Source organism: Apodemus sylvaticus, chromosome 2 (assembly GCF_947179515.1).
Source record: "Apodemus sylvaticus chromosome 2, mApoSyl1.1, whole genome shotgun sequence".
In the NCBI taxonomy this organism is placed as follows: Eukaryota; Metazoa; Chordata; class Mammalia; order Rodentia; family Muridae; genus Apodemus; species Apodemus sylvaticus.
In genome coordinates, this window is record NC_067473.1 from 172,499,210 (window position 1) to 172,523,725 (window position 24,516).

Sequence of the window (24,516 nt, forward strand, 5' to 3'; positions counted from 1 at the left end):
CATAGCTCAGGATGGCTGTGAACTCTCTGTGTAGTTGAGGATGACTTTGAATTCCTTTACCTCTACAGTGCTGAAATCTCTAGCAATTTAAAATGTCTATGGTGTCGGTGTCAGGGATGGACATAAATGGTGGACATCAGGCTCACGCCAATTTTACTGTGTTTTCTTCCCAAGTTCAGCAAATTAAGTAGGAATGTTAATGTGGGGGAGGGGGAATCGCTGGGAGGCAGGAGACTGGTGAGATAGCTCAGTGGGTAAAACACCTGCCCTAAAAGCCCAACAACCTGAGTTTAGTCTGCAGAATCCATGTAAAGGTGAGGTGGGAAACTGACTCAACAAAATAGTCTTCTGACCTGCATACTCATGTATGCCATGTCGAATCTGTCCACATATGTCCAAACATTGCAATAATATTTTTTTTCAATTATAGTGTGTGTGTGTGGGGGGGTCAGAGGTCATAGTACACCTTGCAGGAGGATCCCACACTGACCTCAGCTTATCAGGCATTTTGGCACGTGCCTTTACCTGCTGAGCCATCTCTTAGCCCAAATCTAAAAAACCAAAACGACCTGAATACGGGAGAGGGGAGGGGCAGACCCATAGTCCCAGTGTTTTGTTTTCAGAGACAGCGTCTCACATGACAGAATCTGACCACCAGCTCAGCTGTGCAGTCAAGAATGACCTTAAATTCCTGATCCTCTTGATTGGCTGGGGCAGGATGGTACCAAGCCCAGCACCCTTAGGAAGCTGAGGCAGAGCCTCCGAGGAGTTCAAGGCCAGCTTGACCAACACAGTGCAAAACCCCCTCAAACAAACCATCACAGAAGAGGCAACTTTGCACCTTGGTCCCAACTGAACAATGCAGAAGGCCTGGCTTTGAAGTCCACACCTGGATGCTGCCTTCTTCGCTGCTCTCTGGGCGTCACCCATCTTTTTGGAATCTGTATTTCAGCTGAACTCATAGATAGTGATACCAAAGACCCATGACAGTTGCACTAAGTGATCAAGGAAACATCTGTGGGCCACCAAGGCCTGGAAAGAGCCATTCTGGATCCTTGTAAGAGAGGAGGGCCTGCAGATTGCAATCCATGCAAATCCACACAAAACCTGGAACAGAGACCACCAGGAAGGAAAGGGGCAGAAAATGAACTAGCCTGAGAAGGAGGAGACTTGTGCATCTAGTCCTGACTCTGCCGCCAACTGAATGGAAGTCCCCAGACAGAAGACCTGAGTATCAATTTCCTCATTGGTAAAAAGAGGCTAAACCCATCTAAGGGCTTTCTGGACTGTTACATTTTGAATGTAGGAGGCACACACACACACACACACACACAGACTGGCAGACAAGATATGGCTAAGAAAACAAATCAATATTCAGTCTCACCTACACTAGAGCAGCCTAAGAAAACAATGCTTCTATGGGACACTAAAACAGAAATTTAATTTCCTGTAAAATGTTCCGTGTTTAGCACAAACCAAGACTGTTTGGGAATACTAGTGGGTAAAGAAAGCTCTTAAAATCTCACTGAACTCTGAGGTACTACAGGCCTGGCTGTTCTGTCTTAACTTTCTAACACTGTGCTCAGCAGTGATAGAGAAATGTAAAGTTGCTTAAGGAACTAAAACAAAACAAAACAAAGCACCCAAACAATATTACTAGATATTGGTAATACCATGGTGGTGGTTTTATAAATCACTTGCAAATCTTGAATCCTTAGAAAAGTGTTTTTGTCCTTTAGCAGCCTGCAGCCCTCCAAGTATTTGCTTGTATTTGAATATTGTTGTGAGTAGGTTGGAAGCAATAGGCTGGTGGGAGAGAAAAGAAAGGGGAGGAAGGAAGGAGCTGTTGTGGCGTAAGGACTCAGGTGGAGGGACCAACTTCGGCTCTGGGAGAACTGAAGAGTATAGAGGCGAGTTCCCACACGCAGCCAATAGCAATGGTTCTCACTGTGCTTGGGAACCAAGAAAATCAGAGCTGGCTTTTTCAAAATGTAGTGTCTGAGATGGCTCTAAAGAGAGGCTTGAGAGAGCACTGGGGGTTTTCAGTCCTTACGATGGGAGTGCTTGGATTCAGAAACATCCTGATAAGAGCCGCCAGTCCTGGCTCCCTTTTGAAGCCGCCTCCCGGCTTGTCCCACATAGCAGAGAGTTCTGGGGTCAGGCTAAGCAGCACCCCAGCTAAGGCACCCTTGGGGTGGGGGTAGGGTGGGGGCGGGGTGGGGGCTGTCCCAGGCCCTGAGCCAAGGTTTCCTGGAACTCCTTCATACCCTCCTTTATTCCCACCTCGGCGAAGGCAGGTGGGCTGAATTAGGCACCGAGACTCCTAATAAGCCGCCAACGACCTCGGAGCCCACTGGCCCAGGCCCTGGGTTTCGCGGGCAAAGACCTGGAGGTCGCAGGCGGGAGCGGTGGCGCGCCTGCCAGTGCAGCTCTGCAGCGCCCGGACCTAGATTCCCGGGTCCCCGCCTGGCCGCCGCGCTGGCCCCTCCCCAGCTCTCCGGCCGTTTGGCTAGTTTGTTTGTCTTATTTTTAATTTCTCCGGGGCCAGCCAGAGCAGGTTTGTTGGCAGTGGTACACCTCCGAGTAGTCACGCGACCAGCCAATGTCCTGGCGGCGCTACGGGGAGGCGGCGCGCTCGGGAGCGCGGAGAGGCGGCGGCGCCGCGCCCGGGGCCACCTTAAGAGCGCGCTCGCCAGCCTGGGCGGAGCGGCTCCCGGCGTCGAGACCAATGGAGCTCCTCCTCTGTTTAAATAGACTTGCAGTGTCAATCATCTTCTTCTTCGTCAGCCTCCCTTCCACCGCCATATTGGGCAACTAAAAAAGGAGGGGGGCTCGTGCTTTCGGGGTGTTTTTCCCCCCTCATCCCTTGTCCCGACTCACTCGCGACTCCGAGACTCGCGCGGCGGCAAGGTTTGGAGAGGGGCTGCGTTCGCGGGACCCACGGGCTCGCCCCAGCCTACGCTCCGACTGTTTGCCACCTCCTCCTGCCTCCTCCCCTCCCTTCCCCGCCCTCCAGTACACTTGATCACTGAAGCCTCGAGCTGCGCGGCCGGGGCGTCCCTGCGCCTCTCTTCCCCCAGACCTGCGCGCTACTGCGGCTCGGGCGGACGCTCGCCTGGCTCTGCTCCACTTGACTGTCTGTGTGCAGTCGCAGAACTTCGAAGAGGGTTTTGCGCTGCGGCCGGGGCGTTTCGCTTTTGTTTGGTTTTATTGTTTATTTCATTTCATTTTTTTTTTTTTCCGGAGAGAGGTGAGGCGGTGGTCCGCACCCGCCCGGGGAGGAAGATGTCAAACGTAAGAGTGTCTAACGGGAGCCCGAGCCTGGAGCGGATGGACGCCAGACAAGCGGAGCACCCCAAGCCTTCCGCCTGCAGAAACCTCTTCGGCCCGGTCAATCATGAAGAACTAACCCGGGACTTGGAGAAGCACTGCCGAGATATGGAAGAGGCGAGTCAGCGCAAGTGGAATTTCGACTTTCAGAATCATAAGCCCCTGGAGGGCAGATACGAGTGGCAGGAGGTGGAGAGGGGCAGCTTGCCCGAGTTCTACTACAGACCCCCGCGCCCCCCCAAGAGCGCCTGCAAGGTGCTGGCGCAGGAGAGCCAGGCTGTCAGCGGGAGCCGCCAGGCGCTGCCTTTAATTGGGTCTCAGGCAAACTCTGAGGACCGGCATTTGGTGGACCAAATGCCTGACTCGTCAGACAGTCCGGCGGGGCTAGCGGAGCAGTGTCCAGGGATGAGGAAGCGACCTTCTGCAGACGGTAACTCTTTGGAAAACTTAAAATGTCTGTCTGTCTGTCTGTGTCTCCTTCTCCGTAGCGCCTCTTTGCTAGATCCTATTTACTTGCTTTTTCCAGCGTGTTCTGCGTTAGTTCTGGGAGATAGAGCTTGTTTGAAGCTTTGGTTTGAAATATCCCCTAGCAGACTGCTTGGCCTGTTTATGATTTTGAAGTCAGAAGCCGGAGATAGTAAGATGTGATAACTTCCCCAGCCTAACGCATCACAGTTCCTCCCCTCTAGCCAGCTGTAGATATGTGACAAAAGTTAGGATGTTTACCAACTGCCTCCTCCTTGGCTACGGGGAGAAAAGGAGACGCGGGGTGTAGAATACTCCTTGTGTTAGTGGGAACAACTTCATTTTGTGTCCTTAGAGACTACTGGGGATGACGGGTCCTGGGGTCGTGGGTGGAGGTAGTGGGTTGTTCATCCCTTGACTCTTGGGCCAACTTCTGTCAGCCATTGTTCTCGACAATAAAGATGGTTTGTGTGTGTTCTTTTAAAAATTTCCCCTTGCCCCCCTCTTAGATTCTTCTTCGCAAAACAAAAGGGCCAACAGAACAGAAGAAAATGTTTCAGACGGTTCCCCGAACGCTGGCTCTGTGGAGCAGACGCCCAGGAAGCCCGGCCTTCGACGCCAGACGTAAACAGCTTCGGTGGGTTAATGAGGAAGAACACAAAACTGACACCCTAAGTGGGCTGCGCTCCCCGGGGTGGGGCTGGGGGCCGCAGACCCCTGGACTGCTGGCAGATTAGTTGCCTGCCAGGAGGAAGTACTTTCCTAGATCAAAAAATTAACGCTGGGGAAGGCTGGAGTCACTTGAGGGAAAGGTAATGCAGTATTTGTATTCCAAGATATTTACCTTAAAATGGAACCAGAATGAGTGTCCCAAGCAAGTACTTGCCACCAAGGCCCGAAAGGATAGGGAAAGTCATATCCCACTAAAACTTAGGCTGGGGACGACAATTTTCCTTTCCAGTCTCACTTCATGAGACCCATTTCCCAGAGGTTCGTTTCGAGACAATAACCTATTTTGAACCATAGAAAAATGGCAAACCTTAAAAGAGAAAAACTAGATACCCATAGTGCACATTTGGTTAGGCGTGTGAATAGGGCCACCGTGTGTCTTTGGTTCTTTTTATCTTTTGCTTTTGTTTTGGTTTTGGGGTTGGTTTCCCTCCACCCCCTCCCAGATAGGATTTCTCTGTGTAACAAACAGCCCTGGCTGCTCTGGAGATTGCTCTGTAGACCAGGCTGGCTTCAAACTCACAGATATCTGTCTGTCTCTGCCTCCAGAGTGCTGGGATTAGAAGGCGTGTGCCACCACCTCCGGGTACTTTTTTTTTTTTTTAATTAATTTGTGCCTTTTCCTTGTATGCTGGTAAATTTTGGAGAGTGAGAAAAGAACTTCATACTAAAAAGAAAAAAAATTAGAAAGTTCAGAAGTATTATCGCTCCCACAGAATTGATTTTAACCCTGAGGTTACAAAGCAGAAGTTAAATGAACAACTCCAGGAAGCAGTCCTCCAATGTCAGCACCGTATGCTAATTGCGATGGAGCTGGGGTTTGGATGTTTACAGGGGAAATGGATAGTAGATTTTAGGACCAACTGAGAAGGTCCAGCACAAGTGTGAATTTTTCCATGTGTCAGAAATCTCATCGGCCCACTTGCCTAATTAGAGTAACCCAGCCCCTAAATTTACATAGATTGACTATTCATATGATCTGACTGCATATAACTCCTTATGAACAAAATCAGCAGTCTCTATTTCTAAAGCCCATTTATAACCTAGCACATAAATCGGATCTTAACAGTTTATTATGAACTTTCCGGATCCTCATTTATTGAAACTTAAAAAATAAACGAAAGAATATAGAGATTTCATAGGGTTCCAGTTTGTTGTGTTTATAAGTCATAACGTCATGATATACCTTCTACAGACAGCATTTTTTTTCAGAGCTGATGGGAAATGGCCATTAGAATCACTTTCCATTATATAGCCTCTATAAAGTGGGCAAATTGAATGGAAGTTCTTTCTACATAGCCATCACACCTGTAGCTTTAGTTGGTCTGTGTGGCCTATGGCCTAGCTTTTCAGATGAGCCCCCTAGACTTTTACCTGGCCTGTTATAATAGAGAGGCATTTATTAGCAAGCAGCCATAAGGCTCTAGTTAAAAGCACTCGTGCAAATATGCTGCATATGAGTTAAGAAATCACAATTTTTTTAAGCATTCATAGACTTGGGCGGGGGTGGGGGGCTTTTATAATTGCATTTCCAGGTATTTTTCAAGATTAGGAAAATATGCTACTCTGAAGTATTATGGTTCCTGAATTTCTTTTCTTTCTCACCCTCTTTGACCCAGATTTTATAGAGCGGGTTTCTCAACCTCTGCACTGTTGACATTTTGAGCCAAATTATTCTTTGTTGTGGTAGGCAGTCCTGTACATTTTAGAATGTTTGGCATTATCTCTGGCCTCTCCCACAAGATGCCAGTAGCAATCTTCTTCCCGAAGCTGTGACAATCAGAAATGTCTCTTAGACATTTCCAAATGTCCCCTGGGACATGGGAGGGCTGCACAGAGTTGCCAATGTGTTAAGGACCATGACTCTAATACCACACAAAGCAGAGCAGAAATCCAGTGAAGATAGTATCTAAGATAACGATAGTCTCCAGACCTTTAGTGCCTATATTTATCCACCATCACTGAAGTGTTTGTTAACTAAGATAGTAACAAAATAATTTCTGTACTTTAGCAATGTTACTCTAGCATCTTCTCCCTAATTCTTTTGTTTCTTTTGCAGAATTAAGAATATTTCCTTGTTTATTAGATACATCACTGCTTTATGAAGCAAGGAAGATATACATGAAAAAATTTAAAATACATATCGCTGACTCCATTGAATGGACACCCTGTATAAGCACTGAGAAAGCAAAAACAATAACACTAAAAATTTTAGGCACTCATAAACCATCTGCCTCTAAAAGCATTGGATGTAGCATTGCGCAATTAGGTTTTTCCTTATTTGCTTCATTGTACTACCTGTGTATATAGTTTTTATCTTTTACTATGTAGCACATAAACATTAGGGATGGGAGGGCGGGTGGGGCTGAGGAATCAGCATGGGGGGGGGGTGAAGAACTTGCTTCAATTTGTAGCAAGGAGAAAAATATTTGACTTGCATAAAGAGAAGCAACTTGGGTGGGGGGAAGGGTTTGAATTCCTTTCTTTAAAGATGTAGTGTCCCTTTCTGTAAGAACGGATCCTTTATTTTTAAAATAATCAAAATTTGAATAATCGCTACAGATAGTCGCTATTTATTTTTATTTGAAGCTTATTCTCATTTGGGAGTTCTGAAGAGTCTGTTATATAGCAAGAAATGGCTTAGTTTTTTTGTTTGTTTGTTTTTTGTTTTGGGGGGGTTTTTTTGTTTGTTTTTTTTCTAAATTGGAATTTACCAGTTAATTGTTTAGCAGTAATCATCCCAGGTAACACTGGGCGAAAATCTTGGATGTGATAGGGAAATCTGAATTCTTAGCATTGACTATCTCAGATCATATTTGCTGAGAAAATTTCCTAGTTTTTTTTTCCACAGTGAATATAATCCTAAATCCTTGGATATTTTTAGAAGTCTGTAACTTTACATAAATAATGAAATAATTTTTAATTCAAAGTTTCTCACCCTACTTGTTAATTTGCCCCCATGGAAAATTGTTTTTAAAAGAAAAAAGGATACTTATAGAGTAAGTGAAATGGATGCTACATCTTTAAACAGTGTTTCTTCATTGCCTGTGTATGAGAAAAACTTTGAAGTGTGCCTGTGTATATAACTCTGTAAAGACACTGAAAATTATACTAACTTATTTATGTTAAAAAAGAGATTTTTTTTTAATCTAGACAATATACAAGCCAAAGTGGCATGTTTTGTGCATTTGTAAATGCTGTATTGGGTAGACTAGCTCCCCCCAACCCCTTTGTTAAATAATACGGCTATGCTTAAAAGGTTGCATACTGAGCCAAGTATAATTTTTGTAATGTGTGAAAAAGATGCCAATTATTGTTACACATCAAGCAATCAATAAAGAAAACTTCCATAGTTATTTATTGAGTGCAACTGTCATGTGCTTTACTGAGCTTGGGGTGCTCAGCCTGGCGTGCTCCAGATACAACGGGAAGGGAAAAACATCTACAAAGTGTAGGCCTGCATTTCAGCCAGATTATTCGGGGAGGGGGTGGTAGGGAGGTGGGAGTCTGAATAGACTTAGTGGTCATTTTTGTCTTAGTCCTGTACATGTAGACAAAACTTAACTGGGAAGAGGAAAAGCCACATTTTCATGTAAGACTGTCAGCAGTCCCCATTTAGTTAAAATATTTATGTTTTCTAGGATATGAGTGTGTGAGAACCAAAGGGGGGGGGGACACCCTTACATAAGTGTAGTCTAATCACACATCTGCAGTACTGAAAATGAAAGTGATGGAACGACTTCTCTAGATTCTCTATTTACACTTTTGAAGTGGCGTGAGGGATGAAAATGTCCTGACTCCCACCGGACCAGCCTTGTCCACAATAGCCCAACACACAAGTCCTTAAGAACCAAGGTTCTCCACACTTGTTGTTAAATGAAATTGGTCATACACAAATTCGTCAAGCTTTGAATATTTATATTATAGTTAAATTCACCCGAAAAATAGTTAAAACTCTAAAACAATCTGGTGTCTTCATATCTCTGCCCAGCAGAGATGCATATTTTTTTTACTTAAATACAGAAACAGGGCATTTTTAAAGTCAGGTTTATAAAATATAATTCTCTAAATAATACCCTTATTTTAAAAATGTGGTTAAGGTGTAAAGTTAATTATAAGAAAATTTATGGGTAAATTGTGAAAAATCCAAATTTGGGTTTAAATTATTCATTGAAATACTACCATTTATATCACCATACCCAAAAGGGATTATAAACAAGGTAGTTCTAGTATTTTTTCTTTTACTTGTTTTTTGTTTTTCTTTCTTTTTTTTAATAAAGCAAGAGTTGGTTTTTCTTCTTGTGCGGGGATGGGAAAATAGATCTTTTGGTCGCTGGGCCAAGTCCTTCAAGTAGGTATTTTAATTAAAGACTAAAGGTGTTTTTGTGGTTCTTTTTAAAACATACTATGAAGGGTGGCTTGCAAGAGAATCAAGAGTCAGAAAGTCAATCCAAATTGGGGGTACACCTCTGTTGCTGCACGGACCTCATTTTCCTTTCATGGGTTTTTTTTTTTTTATTTTTTATGTGAATTTCGGGAGATTGCATTTTAGGAATGGGACTGGGAAGAGGTGGATGCTCTCTGCGCACCCAGGCACGTCCACAGGAACGCACCCCCCCGCCCAAGTCACTGTGCCCTCCATCCTCCGAAGGTCTGTGTCAAGCCTCCACATACAGTCTGGTGGTTCAAATGGCCCTTTTCCCGGGACTTGGACTCCTGCGCCAGCCCCGAACGTCCCTTTGCGAGTTTGCGGCCGCCGGCGTCAGCTACCGGCTACCCCACTACCCTGGTCACGGGCCGGTAGTCTCCCCAACTGTCCCGCAGCCCCGATCCCGCCTGCTCGCTGTGGCAGCTGCTGGTGGGGTTGGCTGGCGTCTCGGGACCAAAAGTCTCTAATGTCGCCGGCTACTTGCAAGTCCCGCACTGCCAGGGTGGCTGCGCGCAGTTCCCGCGCCCCGGGCGCCCGCAGGCCGCAGAAAGCGGCCGCGCCTCTGTCCGCGCAGCCGGGCTGGGTTACTTCTGAGAAACCTTCCTTCCTCACCATCGATCGTCCAGACGAAGAAAATCACTATGGAAGGCCCACGACCCTCCCTAGAGGTCACCCCGCTGCCCACTGAATTCTGGGGACTTGTCCGAAGGGACCAATTTCCCGGTGTTCGTGGACCCTCCAGGGCAGTAGCCCGCTCCCACCCCTACCGCAGGGCTCCAATGATCCGCAGCCCCGCGGATTTCGAAAGCCTTCCCGGCTCTCTGGCGGCTAAGGGCGCGCGGAACTGTGAAGAACCACTGCCGCTTTCGGGGATCGCCCCTGCCTTCACCCTGCTTGCAAAGTGCCCCCCACCATTGCATCCTTAGCTGTCCAGAACCGTAGACCCCGGCAAGGAAGAACTGCGGGAAATATGGATTTGGGGAGGGGGCGTGATGGGTTAGACTGGGGGGGACCATGGTCATTCACTAGTGGGAGGGAGCAGGCAGTCGGCCTTTCAGGCCACTGTGTGCCCACTGCCCTGGCCGCACCGAGCGACCTTTCCTAAGAGTCAGGGAACTCTGCCTTCGTTCGCCATTACACCATCATCACCAGAAAACACGACTGCTCTTCTAGCACTTTGGACTAAAAGGTGTTTTGTTTAGAAGTCCACTTAGGATCCCTGATCTGTTTTTCAGAGTATGGATTCTTTTTCATTTGCCATCTTTCACCTGAGCCACACCCTACTCCTGCCACCCACCCTTCTTGGCTAAAAAAATAATAATAATAAAGCAAAAAAAAAAAAAACTTGCAAACGACGCTGAGGGGTAAAAGGGCCCTTGAGCCTGCTTAGAAACCTTTGGGGTAGTCTCTCTGATTTCCCTCGCGTGGGGTTCTAACAGGGTGGGGTCAGCCACAGGCGGATCCCGGAGAACCGAAAGTGCACTTATTTCCACGTAAACTCAAGTCTCAAGTCCCTCGGGCCTCCATCCAAGTCCCAAACTTGTCATGCATAAGGACTCAGCAGAGTCAGGAACCAGAAAATAGAAAACCTTAAAAAACAAAACAAAACAAAACAAAAACTCTCATCCATGCTTTGGGCGCGAAACGTCGACGCGCCTCTAAAAGGAACGTTAATAAAAAGGCCGGGAGAAGGGCGCGCGGTTCGGGCGCCGGCTGGGGGATTGCATCATTTGCGGCTCCCCCTCCAGAACCCGGGCTGAGAACCGCAGCCACCATCATGGCGCTCGGGTCGGGACGCGGGAAGCGCGTCCAGGCCGCGGCCAGTGAGCTTAGATAGAAGCGTTTGCAAACAGTTCCTTGGCCGCGGAGCGCCGGTTTCTCGCCACCTCCTTCCCTTTGTGTGCGTGTGCGTGTGCATGTGCGTGCGTACGTGTGTTTGCGTGTGCGCGTGTGTGATGTGTGCATATGAAGCGAGAAGTTGAAGTCTCTCTCTCTCTCTCTCTCTCTCTCTCTCTCTCTCTCTCTCTCTCTCTCTCTCTCTCTCTCTCTCTCTCTCTCTCCCCCCCCCCAACTGCCCCCCCCCCTCGTCCCGAGCTGGTGGTTGTAAACTTGATTGGCATTGGCTGCGCCCACTGACCCCTGCACCGAGTCCACTGAAGATTTAAGGTGGATCTGAGAGGCTGCAGCTGCAGGCGGAGCCTCACTCTTAACTTAGTTTTGGAAGAAAAAAAAAAAAAACCTAAACCGTGCGCCTGCTGCGTTTTACGAATCCTCCGGTCCACAGGTCCGCGGGTCCCCGCCCAGCCCGCCGCGCTTCCCCCGCCCACCTTCCCCTGCTTCCCCATTGGCTCGCGCCTGCAGTTTGAATTTTTTTTTTTTTTTTTTTGGATGCTTGTTTTCTCGTTAAAAAATTTTTTTACAGTACGGTAGATCATGTGATGAGACTTAGTTGGGGGAGTCTGAGGTGGGGTGTTTTAGCTGGTTTGGTTGCAGGCAGTAGGGAGAAGGATGGGTGGAGCTTTCTGTTCCAAATTTGCCCCCCCCAACCCCCGCCCGCAAGTGCCGTTGACAGAGTGCAGGCGGGAAGCTTCGGCTTGGGTAGAGATGTAGCACCAAACATTCACGGATGTCCAGGGAACACGGGCACACAGGCTGCTGGCCAGAGGTACTAGGAAGGTACAGGCGGGAACCCGACGAGGACGCACCTTCCTCTTGTCTTGGAAAGGTAGATTTGGAGAGGGCGGGAGCAGTTCGATATCCTAGAAAAGAGTATTTACCCATCATAGAAATAAACCAACCAAATACAAGGTGGGGTTATAGACTCTATATAGAGCAAAAGAGGGGTTATTTTAGGGGTTAGAATGTCAAAATCCCTCAGGACAAAGGCAGTTGGTGTCATTTGCTCCCTTTTTTTTAAGCTGAAAGGCAAAAAAAACCAACCGTCTCTCTCTCAGGTTTTTTGATTTTGGGTTTGTTTTTTTTGGGGGGGGGCTTGAGGATGAGGAGTGGACATAAAGTTCTTTTGATTTCTGGGTCAGGAAACTCATTGGAAAGAGTAATTAATATTTAGGAGGATTCAATTAGTAGAACAGGTCTAATACAAGTGATGACTTTATTAATTAGGATCCAACTATGCTTTTCTTTGCTGCAAAGCTTTTAAAATGTTATACTAATTAAATAGTAGTCCTAAATCAGCCTCTCTTTTTATCAGGGAAGTCTCATCTGCATACCTTTTTCCCACCCTTTTGCTTTTTTTTCTTCCCTTAAAAAAATTCTCCTGCTGTCTCCTTCAGTCTGTTTTAGCTAGATGCCTAACCTTGGCCTCCAACAGTTCCTAAACCAGTATAGCATGGTCTTAGTTTTTAGCCATCCCGTTCTGGACCTTACCTCTCCCAGCCCAGTAGGCTCTGTGACCCCATGATAAACCAACATGTCTCAGCTGTTCTCTAGGCTCAGCCCTGCTTTTCCAAGGGCACGCCTGATCAGAGTGGGCAGTTCATAAGGAAAAACAGGTTTCTATAAGGAGGAAGCTAGTCTCGGAAATAGGTCTTCATCTTGAGTGTGAATCAAGCAGGGATTTGGATGGTCCCCAGACAGGGGTATTATAGATAAGATTCAGTTGGCACACGACTATGCAAATGTGTTTTGAAACTTGGGCTTGGCATGGTGGAGCACACCTGTAATCTGAACATTTGGTAGATGGGGGCGGGAGGATCAGGAGTTCAAGGCCGGCTTTGGATACTTAGAAACTTTGCAGTCAGCCTGGGCCGCACATAACCCTCCCTACCTAGAATATACCAACAACTGTGCAAACAGAAGTGGACATGGTGGTGTACAACTTTAATCGCAGCACTCACGAGGCAGTGGCAGATGGATCTCTATGAGTTCCAGGTCAAAAATAAATGCATTGCTACTAATAATGGCTCTCCCTCCCTCGCCCACCCTCCAGTTCAAGCTGGTTTTGAACTTGATGGGTCTGTGGCTTAATCTCCTAACTAGATGGGACTATTAATTTGGAATCCCAGAATTTAGATAAAACGCCAGCACTAGCAGTGCACATTTTTAATCCCAGAGCTGGTGAGTGGACAGAGAGAAGTAGATTCCTGGCTTCTGAGTGACCAGCCATTCTAGCTAAAAGACGGAGGGCTGTAAGAGACGCCAGTGATGGCCTCTGCCTCCAAGTGGGCATGCGTGGGCACTAGGTTGGAGCCAAGTAATCGGGGTATGCGTTGCTGACAGTGGTCCAAGACACAAGAACGGAGCAGAAAAAGCACTGCGTCTTCAAATATCATAGCACTGTGCACTATTCACACGTTTGTGGTGTTACTGGCACAGACTAGTTGAGTGTGCTGCCGACTGTGTAAGAGCACAGCTGTCTAATTATGTACAATACGTGATAATAATAAATTACCTGTAAAAGAGTTCTTTTTTTTGGTCTCTGATCCTTCAGAGTCATCAAAGGAGACAGCAATTCTAAGCATGTCACCACCCCTAACTTTTACCTTCCAGGAAGACAGGATAAAAGGTAGATGTTGTACGATTACCTCTCTCACTGCCTGGATAGCAGCCAGAACCTTGTGCATGGTAGGCGAGCATACTAAAATGGAGTGGGTCTTAGGCTGGCCTTGAACATAAGGTGTAGCTACACCTGCAACTTCAAGTAGTCTTCCTTCTTCTGCCTCCCATGAGCTTGAATGACAGTTGTACACCACCACACATGGCTCGGGTAATGATAAGCTAGACCGTACTGGGCTAACATATGTGTTTGGAACTTTGTTTTGAACAGTGACAAAAAAAAACATTTTTTAAGTAAATAAAATAGAAGGAATGGGAATATAGCCCAGTTGGTAGAGTGCCTGGCTAGCACGAGCACACCCCAGCTGTGATCCCCAGCTCACATAAACCTGGTGCATGCCTATAATCCCAGTGCTCAGAAGGCAGAGGCAGAGGCAGAGGCAGAGGCAGGAGGATCAGAAATTCGTGAGCAGGCCCCAGTTGTGATCACCAGCTCTACATAAACCTGGTGCATGCCTATAATCTCAGAAGGCAGAGGCAGAGAGGCAGGATCAGAAATTCAAGGTCATCTTCAGCTACACAGCAAATTAAGAGGCCAGACAGACTGTCCTATATGAGACTATCCCAAAACGAAACAAAACAGCAACCAAACAACAAACGAAAATGATCTCACGGATTCTAAGGAAAATAATTTTAAAATATTTGTACAATGTGTTTTAAGGTAGTTGTTATTACAAGTGGGTTTTTGTTGTTGTTGTTTTGTTTTAAAGGCAAGCATAATTTGCAGGCCGGTTATCCTAGCCCTAGAAGTACTAGGTGAAACTCAATGTCTTCTTGGCTACACAGTGAGTCTGAGGGCAGCCTGGATTACATAGCAAAAATAAAAAAGTAAAAAAGTTAATGTTATAAAAAAAAACACCTCAGTATATTGTAGAAGTTAATTTATTATCTAAGAAAAAAATTGTTTAAAATAGATGATGTTTAGTCCAGTTGTCCACTGTAGAAAGCCCACGGTGATCGTGTAGCAGTGGTCTCCACATCTTCCTTTCTGTTACTCATTCATTTCCCCAGGGCAATTCTCAAACATGCACGTACTAGTCTGGGGACAAGTCCTATGCAGTTACAGCATTTTATATCTGTGTTTGTTTGTTTTGAGACAGCCGAGTGACCCTCAAACTCACTATGTAGTTGAGAGGCCTTAAACTTGGTCTTCCTGTCTGCCTCTCTAGTCCTGGCATTACAGGCAGACACTGCCACACCAGCTTCCGTTTTGTATCTTTTCTGCTATGTTTTTACTGTATTTTATACACTGGATAAGCTATTTTATACAATATTTTTTACTTTTTCTGGGCTTAGATGTTTGGATACACAAATATTATTGTTACACTCACTTAAAGTATCCAATCTAGAACAAGCTGTTCAGAGTGCAGTCTAGGAGCTGCAGCCTACCCTATCCTGAAGTCTAGCTGTGCAGTGGGGCTCCTGGAGTCAGCTTCTCCGGGGTCACACACAACAGTAACAACACATTGGTCAGAAGATGTCCCTGTGATCAGCAACACATGACTGGCAGACTGATGAAATCAGACTTGACCCCCATAGCTCTCCTGTTCTGTGAGGAGAGACAGGGAAGTCTGGTGTGTTAGGAATAATTAAAGAAACAAACACTGAAGTTCGAACAGGTCATGTTTACTGATGCTAATTTAAGGGATGAGAGGGTGGTGGGAAGAAGTGAAATCCTCAGTCTAGGGTAGGGTCTCCAATAGGTGACCTGGACCCATGAGAAAGGGAACTGTTTCTAGGACAGGAACATTCACCATGAAAAAGATGATAACTCTCATTAATTCCTTTACAATTTCCTCCTTATAAACTTTGATTACCTTGTATCCTCCCCCACAACCCCCAGGAGCTAGAGAGCCAACCCAAAGTCTTGTGCATGCTAGGCAAATGCTCTGTCACGGAGCTATGTCCTCTACCTCCTCTTTCAATGTTCGTCCCTCCTATCCTCTCCCAACTCCCACAGTCCTTCAGTCTCTGATGTACCCAGGGCCATATTATTTTTAAGAATGCAGATTATGGTTTCATTTCTGGTGAGACTAATCCTCCGATGACTTCTTTTGCTCTGTTTCTCTCCCCTTTCCAGAATTTTCCCAGCTTCTTTTCTCTGGTATGAATTTAAAATTTCTGATTTTTAATTGTTGTTGGCTTTAAAGAAATGACAGGAGCAGGCAGAGGTGAGCCACACACCTGTGGTTCTAGCACCGTGGAGGCAGAGCCAGGAGGATAAGGAAGGAGTTCGAGGCCAGCCTCAGCTTTGCAGTGAGGTAGAGGCCAGCCCAGGCTGCATGATAGCTACATGCGTTTTGAAAAAGAGAGAGAGACAGAGAAAGACAGAGAGAGGGAAAGTGGGAGAGAGGAGGGAAAGAGGGGAAAGAGAGAGACACACACAGAGAGACAGAGAGAGAGAGAGAGAGAGAGAGAGCCCGGCAGTAATGGCAGAATGATTGTCAGTATTTGTCAGCATGCTCAGGGCTCTGGGTTTGATGCCCCAGCACCAAATAACAGCAATAATAGAATGGAATCCTTCTCTAATGTTTTTCACTAGGAAAATTCTTGAAGAATTAGAAAGGCTGTAGTAGAGGGCTGGGTAGAGTTGCAGGGCTGGGTAGAGTAGCAGGGCTGGGTAGAGTAGCAGGGCTGGGTAGAGTAGCCGAGCTGGTAAAGACGCTTGCTCAGCAGAAACTCCGTGTCCAGGTAGGAGGAGAGAACCAACCCCAACCTCACAGAGTTAATTTCTGTCTTCTACTTGTATCATCTCTCTCTCTCTCTCTCTCTCTCTCTCACTCACACACACACACACACACACACACACAGAGAGAGAGAGAGAGAGAGAGAGAGAATAAATTATTTAAAAATTAAAAGAAAATAAATTAGAAAAATATAAAATCATAAATATATACAAAGAAGCCTGGAAGAGTTTTTTAAGAAATTGTGTGTCCTGTCATGTGGTATATGTACTTGTTAGTGTGTGTGTGTGTGTGTGTGTGTGTGTATCCAGAGACTGAGGTCAGGTGACTGCCATCCAAACTTTCCACTTGTGTTTCTTTGACAGGGGCTCATACTGAATCTGAGTGTCAGCAATTCAGTTAGCCTGGCTGGTCACTGCCTAACTTTACCCAGAGCACCCGTGTTGACAGTGCTTTTGCAGGGATTCTGGGGACCGAACTCAGATCCTCTTGCCTGTTTTCTCAGGGATTTTACTCACTGAGCCATCTGCCAAGCCCCCTGAAAATTTTTAAAATTTAAATCTCAGAGTGGAGAAGGTATTTCTAAGTGTGATTTAAAGAAAAAAAAACCCCATGAAATTCATAAAATGAAATATCAATAAATTTGATGACATAAAATTAATTTAATTTTTTCAGTGTATAATGTATCGTAAGCAAAGTAACAAAAAAAGAAAGAAAGAAAGAAAGAAAGGAAGGAAGAAAGAAAGAAAGAAAGAAAAGAAAAGAAAGAAGAAAAGAAGAAAGAGACACAGTGGTCATGCTTTCACAGTAGTGTGAATGAGGCTGGGCAGTGGTGGCGCACGCCTGTAATCCCAGCACTCTGGGAGGCAGAGGCAGGTGGATTTCTGAGTTCGAGGCCAGCCTGGTCTATAGAGTGAGTTCCAGGACAGCCAGGATTATACAGAGAAACCCTGTCTCGAAAAAACCAAACCAAACAAAACAAAAACCAGTAGTGTGAATGAAAAAAATATTTTTCTAAAGATTTTTAAGTGGCTGAGTGGTTTGCATGCATGAGGAGAGATCATTAGATCTCCTAGAATTGAACTTACTGAAGTTTGTAAGCCACCATGTGGTGCTGGGAACCAGACTTGGGTCCTCTGTAAGAGCAACAAATGCTCTTAACTACTGAGACGTCTCTCAGTTCCAGCAATGTGAATATATTAAATGCCACTCAACTGTATGCTCAAACACTTTTAAATGATAAAATTCACGTTATGTATTTTTAATCAAACACTCAAAAAAAAAGAAAGGAAGGAAGGAAGAAAGAGAAAGAAAGAAAGAAAGAAAGAAAGAAAGAAAGAAAGAAAGAAAGAAAGAAAGAAAGTGCCCAGAGGCTACAGGGATGACTCAATGGTTAAGAATACTTACTGCTGCTACATAGGACCAGAATTGAGTTCCCAGTACTCAACACAGGACGTTCACAGCCTCCTGTAAACCCAGTACCAGGCCCTCTCCTGGCCTCTTCAGAAACCTCTGTTCACACTCGCGCATATCCTCACATAGATTCAGGAATGTATACATACTTAAAAAATACATATTAAAAAAGAAACTAAGTATTTAAAACTAAATAAAAAATATGAACTATTAGAAAATTCGTTTGCTCGTGTTCTATCTAAAAGAATTTCACACGTTCATGGCATTCCGACACAAGTGGTAAAGTGGCTTGGTTTCAAGCTCTGAGGTCAGACTGGGTTTGAGTTTCATTTACTCTTTTTGAGATTGGGTCTTACGTAGCTGAGGAATGCCTCAAACTACTAATCTCTGCCTCAGCCATCTAACTTCAAGCAACCATTTTGTCTTTTAAAGTTTCTTTCTTTGTTTATACAGTAAAGATATTGTTTTCATAAAGGTATTACAAATATCTAGTGGCTGCTGAGTGTGGTCGCACTGGCATCTGTTACCCTGGCTCCGGGGAGGCGGAGACGGTAGGGTCAGGAGACTGAGGTCATCCTTGTCTATATATTCAGTTTAGAGCCAGCTTGGGCTATGTGAGCCCTTGTCTCACTGCCTCCACCCAGCTGACTACTTAATATATGAGCAGTACTTAGCACAATAGCTGGTTTATAATAAATATCAGCAATTACATATTTATAAATAATATAAACAGTATAGCTCTCCAAATGATCTTTTTTTCCCAACCAACACTATGCTGACATTGTAAATTAATTTTTTTTTTTGAGATGGGTCTTGCTATGTAACCTTGGCTAGCCTACCATTCACTCTACTGACTTTGAACTTGTGACCCTCTTGTCTCAGCCTCCAGAGTGCTTGGACCACGGGTGTAGGCTGCCACATCTGGCTTCTCAACTAGGTGAGTTTTGTTTCTGCTATTTGTTTCTGAAGTCCACTCTGAATTCAAGGTGATTTTCTTGCCTTAGCCTTCCAAGTGCTAGAATTATAGGCATGCACCATCATGCTTGGCTGGAAAACAAATGTTTAAAATTGACACTTAGTAAACAGAATTAAATTACCACAAAATGGCTGAAGTGGTAATTTTATGTTTGCTTTTTTTAAAGTAAGATTAAAGCAGTTTTGTTGTTGTTGTTTTGTTTTTAAATGGCATTTGTTGGATTTAATCCCATCTCTAATGATTTCTGGAATGGCCTTTATTTTAGGTTTATTTGTAGTAATGAGTAACTCACCCACATACAAAGACAATATTGAAGTAGAAAAGTAAGGTTATGACCCTTGTATCAAAGTAGTAATTTATTAGCTGATAGTAGGTGTACCTGCTTGTAATCTCAACACTTGGGAGACTGAGGCAGAAGAATGATGAATTTGAGACAGCCTTGGCTCCACAGTGAGATCCTGGCTCAAACAAGAATAGGAAAATCACTGATATCTGTGACTGTGCTTGCTAGCAATCCTGGAACTCCAGAGACAGAGGCAGGAGGATTATGTACAGGCCAGCTTCTGCAACATCAAGTTAGAGGCCAGTATCCATAAGGCCCTGTCTGGCTTCACAGCCATCAAAATGAAATAAAAACCAGCCCCCAAACCAAAACAACAAAAACCAAACAAATTCAAAACAAAACAAAGCAAAACAAAAAACCCACAACTAACAAGAAATACACACGCACGCACACACATGCACACACACACACACACACACATCCATAAAGTTTAGGTAAACTGAGTCAGAAATAGCATCACCCGGAAACAAACATGGCGGTTCTTGAATTTCACTGTTACTACCCTCCAAGGCTGACTGACTTTCTTCACTGGTAACCAAGGAAGCAAGGAAACTGTGCTGTGAATATCTGAGTCAGTTTATGATCTCTGTCCTCAAAATATCTAAGCCTTAGCTTAGTGGCATCACCTGCTTTACTCTAGAAACCCACAGATGGCCTTGTGCGCAGGGCAGCTGCCTCACATACACCTGCTTTTGATTCTGTATGATGCCAGCATCTGGGTCTCCCAACTCATCAGCCTAGTCTCGATTTTCCTTCAAACTGTATTCCCTTAAAAGTTTCAAGGAGCTTTAAAAAAACAAAACAAAACAATAACACACACAAAAAAATGGTGTCCCAGGAGTGAAATCCAGGTGTGGACCACTGCATGAAATTTAAATGTCACAGAAAGAGACTGTTATGCAGTTGTTGGTGGTAGGTGATATAACACTTGGGAAAAATATTCAATACTTTCTACCAACACACATATATACACACCACATACATACATACATATATATATATATATATATATATATATATATATATACACCACACAGATAGTTATATATATACCCTCACACATATACACAATACATATATACCACATACATAAGCACCACACAACATAAACACTACATATGTAAACATATGTACATATGTATACATATATACTACACACACATATATAAACATACATATACATGCCACATACATATATATACATACACACAAATATACATACATATATACTCATACACACATATACATTCTTATATAATGTTGGTTTAAAATGTATATTCTTTATTTTGTTATTCCTTTTTACAAATTTACTTTTGGGGAATCATCAGTTATGTGTATTTTCTAGAATGGTCTTAAATTGTTTTAAGTTTTTACTTTGAAACAAAAAAGTAGCTGAAGAAAACATTTGATCCTGGGTACCGTGCTTCAAGCTTGCAGTCCTTCTGCTTAGGAGGCTGAGACAGGGGATGGCCAAGTCTTTGAGGCCAGTCCCAGCTTCCTCACAAGACCTGGCAGATCTCTGGGAGCTGGGGTTTGCAGTGGTCGGGAGCCACTTGACATGAATGTGCTAGAACAAAACTCTGGATCCTCCATAAGATCAGGACGCGCTCAACCACTGAGCCATTTTCTAGCCAGAGAGGGTTGGGGCAAAGCTTCACTCAGGGAGTGCTTGCCTGTAGATTCAGTCTCCAGCAATGGGGAAAACCAAGGCCACGAAGCTCACCTTGAGTAGTTCGGATTTGTTAGTAGGAGAACTTGGCCCTCTTATATGAAGGCAAAAAGCAAGAGTAATATTTATAGAATGAAACATTCTTGTGAAAAAATGAGGGCTCATAAATATGCTCAAAATTGTCTAGAAGAGTGGTTCTCAATCTGTGGTTCACAGCCCCTTTGGCAAACTTCTATCTCCAAAAAATATTTACATTACAATTCATAACAGTAACAAAATTACACTTATAAAGTAGCAACAAAAATAATTTTATTGTTGGGATCAGCACAACAAGAGGAACTGTATTAAATGGTTGCAACATTAGGAATGTTGAGAACCACTGGCCTACAAGGGTACCTAAGAAGTTAATTAATCTCTCTCTCTCTCTCGCTCTCTCTCTCTGAGACTTTTGAAGTAGTAGCAATTCTCCTGCCTCAGCCTCAAGTGCTTGGATTATAGTTATAGGCCACTATTATCTGCTCCCAGAACCTTTCCTGCCTTGAAACTGACCTGGCTCTGCCCAGATCCTTTCTGTTCTTTCTGCTGCACAGCTCCTAGCTCTCACCACGCTTCAGGGTGAGAGGCTGAGGGCCTTCTTTCTCCCTCTTCAAAGGCTGAATCATTTTAAAAAACAAAACAAACAAACAAACCAAAACAAAACAAAAAAACACTCAGAGCTTTATTGTGCTGGACAGACAGCATGACTTCTGCCTGTCCACTGCAAAACATTTAAATTGCTCTGAGATCCCTAATGAGGAGCCCTGTCTTGATCTCCATCGGAGTTTGAAGAGAGCACAGCCAGGAAAGCTAGAAGCTTCCTTCCTTCCTTCCTTAGATATGGGCAGCATTATTTACAGTTCCCCTTTACACTGGAGGTGAAGATCACACTGGAATTTATCACTAAGCCAAATTGTCCTTTTTCAATGTCTTTACTACATGTTTTCCTCTCCTGTTGGCTTCTTGTTCTTAATTTCTTGGTCTATACAGTGTTTTCATCCTTTGAATTTTTTTGTACCTTGAGGTATTCTTGGCTGAGGTTCATCATCAAGGTGGCTCCAATTTCTCTTCATCGCAAACACCCAACATCCGAGTCTCTGGATACTCCTTCCTTTCAGCACTTTATTTTCTTGTTTTCCTCTCTGCTGCAGGAGGCTGGGGAATCTCATTCCATCCTCTATGCCTCAAGCACATTCTTTTCACGCCACTTTGCCCCTAGACAGACTTCTTGGCTCCATCACCTGGGTTCTGCAGCTCTGTCTTCTTTTCTTTTCTCTTTATCCCAAGCTTCTCTGCTGATGCGCCAACCTCAGGTCTTGCCTGTTCTTCATTGAGTTTCTCTTAGTATCTGGAGCTGGGGCATTCTCTGATCTGGAGTGACTGAGTCAACTTTGATGCTGCTAATATACTCTTCCTGGGGAGTGATTCTGTCTGACACATTCCCAGGTGTTTCCCTTTACACGGGCTCAGGTGACATGCATGTGTCTTTTGCTGGGAGCAGCCCTCTGACTCTTTTAAGTGCAAGCTTTCACCTGTTGCTTCCTGCTTTGGTGTCACAGCTCAGAGCCCTGGTTGTCCAGACATTGACATCTCTTGCAGACTTCCTTTTGAGGGGCAGGGAAGCACTGCTCCGAGTCATAGATCTTACAGGGCAGTCACTGAAAATAGGGGATGCTACCCCACTTGGATGAGTATAGTAGGTGGCAGCAGGGACAGGAGGCAGCAGGTAGAAGCCATGCTTCTGTAGTCAGGAAACACAGAGAGGGAGATGAATAATGGTCTTCAAATTACTTTTTCCTTTTTTGCTTAATCTGGGACTCAGGTCCTCCATGAGACCAGTGCCACTCATATTTAAGATTGTGTTGTATGACCAAACTTTTTCAGGAGAAATGCAACACACACATTACTCACCCCGGATAGGAAACCTATGACAGACCAAAATACACATACCGCCAAAGTCCAACTTGCTTAGTTTTACTGGGATCACCTACAGGAATGAGGGTGAGGAGTTACTTACAGGAGGAGAAATGACTAAAAGACAGCTGCATCACCACTACAGGTGACAGCTCGCAGAGCTGGGAACCTGAAGCTCACTGTGGAGCCTGCAAGCAGCTCAATTGCCTCCTTGGTCTAAACCTCTCCCAGCTCAGTTTCTGCTTCTTCTAAGTAGCTGGTCTGGTCTCAGAGTCTTTCTTGCCGGCTTTGCTTGCCTGAGAGTCCTTGCAGTTCAGCTGAGCTTTTCTGAGAGGGAATCTCAGCTTTTATTGCTTATTCTGGCAGGGAGGGGCACACAGTGAATTTTGTCAGCTTCAGGGACTTCCTGGAGCCTTCTTGAGTTGTTTATTTCCCTGCTTAAAGAGCTTCCCTGCAAGATGGAATGTTTCAATCTTGGTGGAAATTGTTACATAACAGGTGGCTCTTCTCATGCCAATGAGCTCAGTCTTGAAACTCTATCACAGCTGTGCCCAGAAACAAAGTATCTCTAAGGTGTTCAATTGTTCCTCTTAATAGTCAACAGTGGCAGACTCTAGAACCTCCTGGGAGCTGGGCCACTGGGCATGCCTCTGGGTAATTATTTTATATGTTAATTGGTTTGGGAAAACAAGGCACAATTCTCTAGGCAGAAGAAGATCTTGGGCCTTGTAAGACTAAAGACACTGAGCTGTGCACTAGTGTGCAAGCCTTCATCGTTGTCTGTTTCTGACTAGATGAAATGTGGCCAGCAGACTCAGCCTCTTGCCTTTGTGACTTCTCTTTTATGAATGTTTATAGCTTGGAACTGTGAGCTAAAAATAAACCCATTTCTCCTCCCAGTTGCTTTAGTCAGGGTATTTTATCACAGCAACAGGAAATAAACCATGACAAAGTAATTCTAGATCTTGTCTAATTGGCAGTGCATATATGTGTGCATGTATATACAAATGCTATCTGTCTGTCTGTCTGTCTGTCTGGACAAAATCTCTACTTGTCTCTGGCTGTCCAGAAACTCTCTATGTAAACTAAGATAGCCTTGAACTCACAGAGATCCATTTACCTCTGCCTCCTGAGTACTGCGAGTAAAGGCACGTATGATTACTCCCAGTTTTGTGTATACTTTTTAAGCATTCATTTGTGTATCTGTGTGTGTGCACAGAGAGGTCAGAGGCCAACTTTCAGGAGTCAATTCTCTCCTTCAGAGTGTGTGTGTGAGGGGCAGGGATCAAACTCAGGAGGCCAGGCTTGGTAGCTAGTATATTATCTCTCCGAGCTATCAATGGCTCTCAAATTGACAGCATTAACTATTAAAATCTTGCCAAGCTGGGCGGTGGTGGCACACGCCTGTAATCCCAGTGCTCTGGGAGGCAGAGGCAGGTGAGTTTCTGAGTTCGAGGCCAGCCTGGTCTACAGAGTGAGTTCCAGGACATCCAGGGCTATACAGAGAAACCCTGTCTTAGAAAACAAACAAACAAACAAAATAAATCCAAAGTCTTGCCATAGTACAGACTAGCTTCAAACTGGCCACAGAGTCACAGATGACCTTGAATTCCTGATCCCTCCTCCCCCTCCCCCCCCACCATGTTCCTCTACCTTTCCTGTGCTGGGATTAAAGGAGTGCGTCATCATACCTGGATCTTGGGGATGGAATTTTTTTAAAGTCTCTGGTGTGTTTTTTGTTTTCATTTTTGTTTTGTTTTTGTGGGTTTCTTTTGGTAGTATTTTATTTATTGCTGACACAGTTTGCCCTGGAGGAGGATTTTAGATTTTATTTCCTACTTCTTTGCTCAGCTAAACACCATTGTTCAAGACCTCAAACCGTCAGAGCATAAAACTGAAGCTCTGAGGCCCCTTCCTACTGTTTACCCTTCAGAACGCTTGCCTAATTCTCTG

The 24,516-nt window shown here is 44.7% G+C and overlaps 2 protein-coding genes across 15 annotated transcripts in view; both read left to right on the forward strand.

The window, feature by feature from the left end:
• Positions 1–2,747: 2,747 nt before the first annotated feature.
• Positions 2,748–7,880, forward strand: Cdkn1b (cyclin dependent kinase inhibitor 1B). Of its 2 annotated transcripts, XM_052175125.1 has the most exons (4): positions 2,748–2,910; positions 3,247–3,760; positions 4,305–4,432; positions 6,584–7,880. In XM_052175125.1, exons 2-3 carry the CDS (start codon positions 3,286–3,288, stop codon positions 4,421–4,423), a joined length of 594 nt encoding a protein of 197 aa, XP_052031085.1. In that variant the 5' UTR covers positions 2,748–2,910; positions 3,247–3,285; the 3' UTR covers positions 4,424–4,432; positions 6,584–7,880. The 2 variants fall into 2 exon arrangements, with proteins under 2 accessions (XP_052031085.1, XP_052031084.1); XM_052175124.1 differs by having other exon boundaries at positions 2,749–3,760.
• Positions 7,881–11,392: 3,512 nt separating this feature from the next.
• Apold1 (apolipoprotein L domain containing 1) overlaps positions 11,393–24,516 on the forward strand; it is a 53,020-nt gene continuing 39,896 nt past the window's right edge. For 2 of the 13 annotated variants that reach the window (XR_007976739.1, XR_007976738.1), the window contains exons 1-2: positions 11,483–11,678; positions 18,508–18,562. The gene's annotated coding sequence lies outside the window, so the exon portion shown is untranslated. Of the gene's footprint in view, positions 11,679–18,507; positions 18,563–24,516 lie in introns of all 13 variants that reach the window. The other 11 variants (XR_007976737.1, XR_007976741.1, XR_007976743.1 and 8 more) reach the window with 9 other exon arrangements.

What these genes read in the sequence shown, in the direction of transcription:
- Cdkn1b (XM_052175125.1), top strand. Translation starts at nt 3,286, where the DNA reads ATGTCAAACGTAAGAGTGTCTAACGGGAGCCCGAGCCTGGAGCGGATG. An exon ending in GAAGCGACCTTCTGCAGACG is followed by an intron (nt 3,761 to 4,304) that starts GTAACTCTTTGG and finishes CCCCCCTCTTAG; the next exon opens with ATTCTTCTTCGCAAAACAAA.